At 42.6% G+C, this 3,844-nt stretch overlaps 1 protein-coding gene across 1 annotated transcript; it reads left to right on the forward strand. All coding sequences in view use genetic code 11, as the record gives it.

Annotated features, from left to right (window-relative positions):
- Nucleotides 1-2,074: 2,074 nt before the first annotated feature.
- EGR_02854 (hypothetical protein) lies at nucleotides 2,075-2,856 on the forward strand (the record flags this gene model as incomplete). The annotated part of the gene is made up of 3 exons (XM_024492103.1): nucleotides 2,075-2,174; nucleotides 2,286-2,640; nucleotides 2,823-2,856. The coding sequence occupies 3 exons, from the start codon at nucleotides 2,075-2,077 to the stop codon at nucleotides 2,854-2,856; spliced, it is 489 nt and encodes a 162-aa protein (XP_024353597.1).
- Nucleotides 2,857-3,844: the final 988 nt, after the last annotated feature.

Consider the following 3,844-nt stretch of genomic DNA (forward strand, 5'->3'; position numbering starts at 1 on the left):
GAAGTTGTGTGCTTCATGGAAGATTACTTATCCTAAGCTTTGAGCAACACTGAACTTCAAATGTGAAATTTGTGTATTGTCCCTGTAAATCCAAGGGCAACATATTGAATGCGCCAAGTGTTTTGAGCTGTCTAAGTCTAGTTTCTGTTTTTAACAGTCCACTTTCTTCTGTGGCATTCTTCGTCTCAAAGTGTTTCACACAATTAGTTGGAAAAGCATGCATTGGAGCATGAATTTTTCCAAAGTATGAAGGAGTAATTTAAATATACCCTAACCGAAGACGTTTTGCTCTGCAGTCATGGAGGCAGAATTCTTTAAAAAGGCCTTGTTTTGGAATGCTGCTACACCTAACACAAATGACACTTTGTTATGGTAGGGGGAAAAGCATTGAAACCCCAGTTCTATCTTGTTTTAACGCAAAGACAGGTAGAAGACAGGTTTTGTGGGATCGCTTGCCTTATTGCCGACACAATGGAACTATGCGTGGTAAAAGTAACCAAATCTATCGACTGTGGGTAAGGAAAAATTTGCTTATTTTTGCAACCTTAAATGAAATCAAAAATGCTCTTTGTTTGGGGTAATTTTTTCAAAGCAAATTTGGTAACTTGTTTTGATTAACGTGCTTTTTAAGCGGTTGGAATGTATAATTAACCTGTCTTATTTCAAAAGAAGCCAAATTAAGCTTGTATTGCATTTCGAAGCAGGACTTTACCAGGATGCTGCCATTATTTTACCAAAAATCGCATATTGTAATGTTTTGATTGTTTGTGTAACTCCTCCCTTTGATTCAGCGGGCACTTAAGTCTCCGCTTTTGCGTTGCCGGTGGGAGAAATGGCCGTCAAGCCATGCCGGCAGTCTCCAGACTCGCTGTACATCGTAAATACAATTTCTACCCTACTGTTGTGTCTTCTTTTGACTTTTGAGAGGTATTGGGGTGGTCAAGTAACCAACCTCAGAACTCTGGAGACAAACACCAATTTTGAGACCTGACCAAGTTTGCTTACTTCTCTCATTACCTACAACAAGATTATGTCTGGTAAAGTGAGTATTCCAAAAAAACTGACGCAAGGCTGCGTTTGGAGTTGGAGAAAAGCTCGAGCCTGAACTAAATCGTACTGAGACACAAGGGTAGAGGCTTGTCAGTAGTTTAGATGGAAAGATGCCCTACTGATAAGACCACTTACCCACCAACAATAGTTTAAGTAGCGAAGTTGTGCGCAATTGCAGCAGTACGAAACTTATCATGGTAGGTAAGACAGTCAAAGCAAGTTAATTTGTTCGCATCTACTCGTGAGTTGATGCTTTGGCATGCAGTCCCCCATTCGGTGCTGGCCTACATAGTTGAAGTCGCGTTTTTGGCCATTTACGAAGTTAGATTTTATCTAAAAGAAGCTGCAATAGTGCTGGTCATTTCTTGAACAAAAAAACCTGCAAACAGATTGAAGGCCTCAAAGGCAATGACTGCTGGGAGGTCATCCGCGTATTGCTTCGGGCTGGGTAATTAAGGCAACTGTTCCAGGGAGTGGAAAGCATCTACCAAGCTAATTGCTTCGCATAGCTTAAAACTGTGTTCATTCACTCCCTAACACCCTTCAATTTTGCATTCTGATCTTCCTCCTTTTTCCACTTTGAAGGATGAAATATAGCAGAGCCCATGAAGACTGCCATCCTGGTGTGTACCCTTGCCTCCCTTCGACTCATTCATAAGCACGTAAAATGCTTGATATTTTGGAGTGAGTGACTTTGAGGACACATGAATGCCTTTGCTTTGTTATTTTTCTTAGTGTACAAGAAAGGAATATTCGAAACGCATCTTCTCCTCTCGTTTCTCGACCAAAGCGAAAAGGAATTTACCCTGTTGTGGTTTTGAATACGAATAAGACTCAAGCGGAAATAGACTGTCATTCAAACTAGGAAGAAGTTAACTAACTTCCTTTTTTAACGCTCAACACTTATATGGCTAGAATGACGGCAAAATCAATGCCTTGATGCATGAATAAAGTTGTTAGCTAGTTGTTTATGTGAAACCAAGCAATTATCCTAGCAATTATCTTAATTTATTACCGTGACTAAATGGAACCCATTCCGGTTGCAAATCCCGGAGGCATCGGCGGCAGCAGTAGCAGCAGTCACGCTCTGATTGGTCAGCGTGCAGAGCCAATCAAAGCAGGAGGTAGGCTTTAGTTCTCTCCCGACTCCCAAGTGTAATTTCATTTGACACGATCCTCGAGCAAGGGTGAAATGGGTTGCGAGTTCAGCGGTCACCACTTAAACACCTCTCTAGGTTTATCTCAACCGCGAACATCTCAATCAACCTCATACTCATCGACTAGCAATGCCTCCTCTTCGAAAGGCTCCGGTAGTGCCTCCTCCGTGGCCTCACGTGGCTCTTTTGAGCGGCGTGGAAGTCTTCTGCTCTCCTCGAGACGCACTCTAACGCGTCAGCGAACAACGGAGCAAGTAGAACACGCTGCAGTGGTTAAGCGACAACCTCTGAATGAGTATTTTACCGAGTTTGAGAAGGACGTTCTCATATCAACTTGGAAGGCAATGCTACTGTACACCAACGAGCCTGGAGCATTTATCTTCCGACTTGCAGCCGAGATGTGTCCGGAACTGAAAACTGCGTACAATGTTAAGTAAGTCTTCATTGTTTGAACCTCTTGGGACATTTTCCTACCATGGCATTTTGATCATTGGATATACATGCGTTCCTGTGATTTGAGTTGAATAAACCTGAATGTTCACCATGACCGAGGAGTACCACTATACCATAAAAATGAATGCCTAGCTCAGTAATCACCCCTCCTCTTATTACCAGGTCATCTGTCCTTGGAAAAACTACGGCCATCTAATGGCTTTCACTAAACGACTGCTAGGTGTCAGACCTTGTCGCATATTTTTCAATCCTCTTTCTGCTTTTGGCAGAGATGATGGTACAAACGAATTGTTTATGCATGACTGCTCCTCCGAGAGCTGGAGCTTTTATGCTCCGCCGTTTAACATTTGCACACCCATTTTCGCATTTGTGTGAACACAGCAAAAAAGTCTTTCACGTCTACAGTCCACCTAAAAGAAGAGGAAGAGGTACTTAGTGCTTTTAAGGGGAGTGACGACAAACATTGCACTTTTTTGTCCCAAAGCCCAATTCCAAGTCCACCTGAGTAATCTCCGGCCATTTAAAAATGTACGCCTATTCACAAGCAATAAAAGCAAAAATAGGTGGACTCTAATACCAGGAAACTCCAAGGCCTGCCCACCGTGGTGGAGACAATAGGCGCATGACTTGTGGCGTAGACCCGCCTACAACATAAATTTTTGTAAATAATATAGTTTTTTGTGTAGAGATAGGACGCTATTGGCACATTTCAATACTGGCATTTGATAGGCCTGAAATTACAAAGCAATTCGTTGATATTCCTTAGCAAATACTTGTTACTGAGACTCCTTCATATCGTGAATGAATGGGGTGTTTGGCTACATGCTAGACTTTGGTAGGCAGTATGCTTGACTGGGTGGGTGAGACATGCATTTTCAGAATCAAAACAACTATTTTGGTGGCCAAAAGCTGCTGTTCATAATGTTTTGTCTCTACGAGCGAGTGGGTAGATGAGGGATTCGCATTGACCTTCAGTGGACTTGGTTTTTTTTTCTCACTCAGATTTAACAGGAACGATGAGATGGTATTTAGCTCCTGTGCCCTGCAATACAGCCAGGCCTATATTGCTGTAATTGATGAGGCAATTCGGTCTCTGGAGGATCCTCAAGAGGGCTTCTACGATTCCATCCTCATTGCTGGAGCCAGTCATGCGGCAATTCCACACATGAAGCCCGACTACATCA

The sequence above is a fragment of the Echinococcus granulosus genome, assembly GCF_000524195.1.
Source record: "Echinococcus granulosus chromosome Unknown EG_S00013, whole genome shotgun sequence".
NCBI lineage: Eukaryota > Metazoa > Platyhelminthes > Cestoda > Cyclophyllidea > Taeniidae > Echinococcus > Echinococcus granulosus.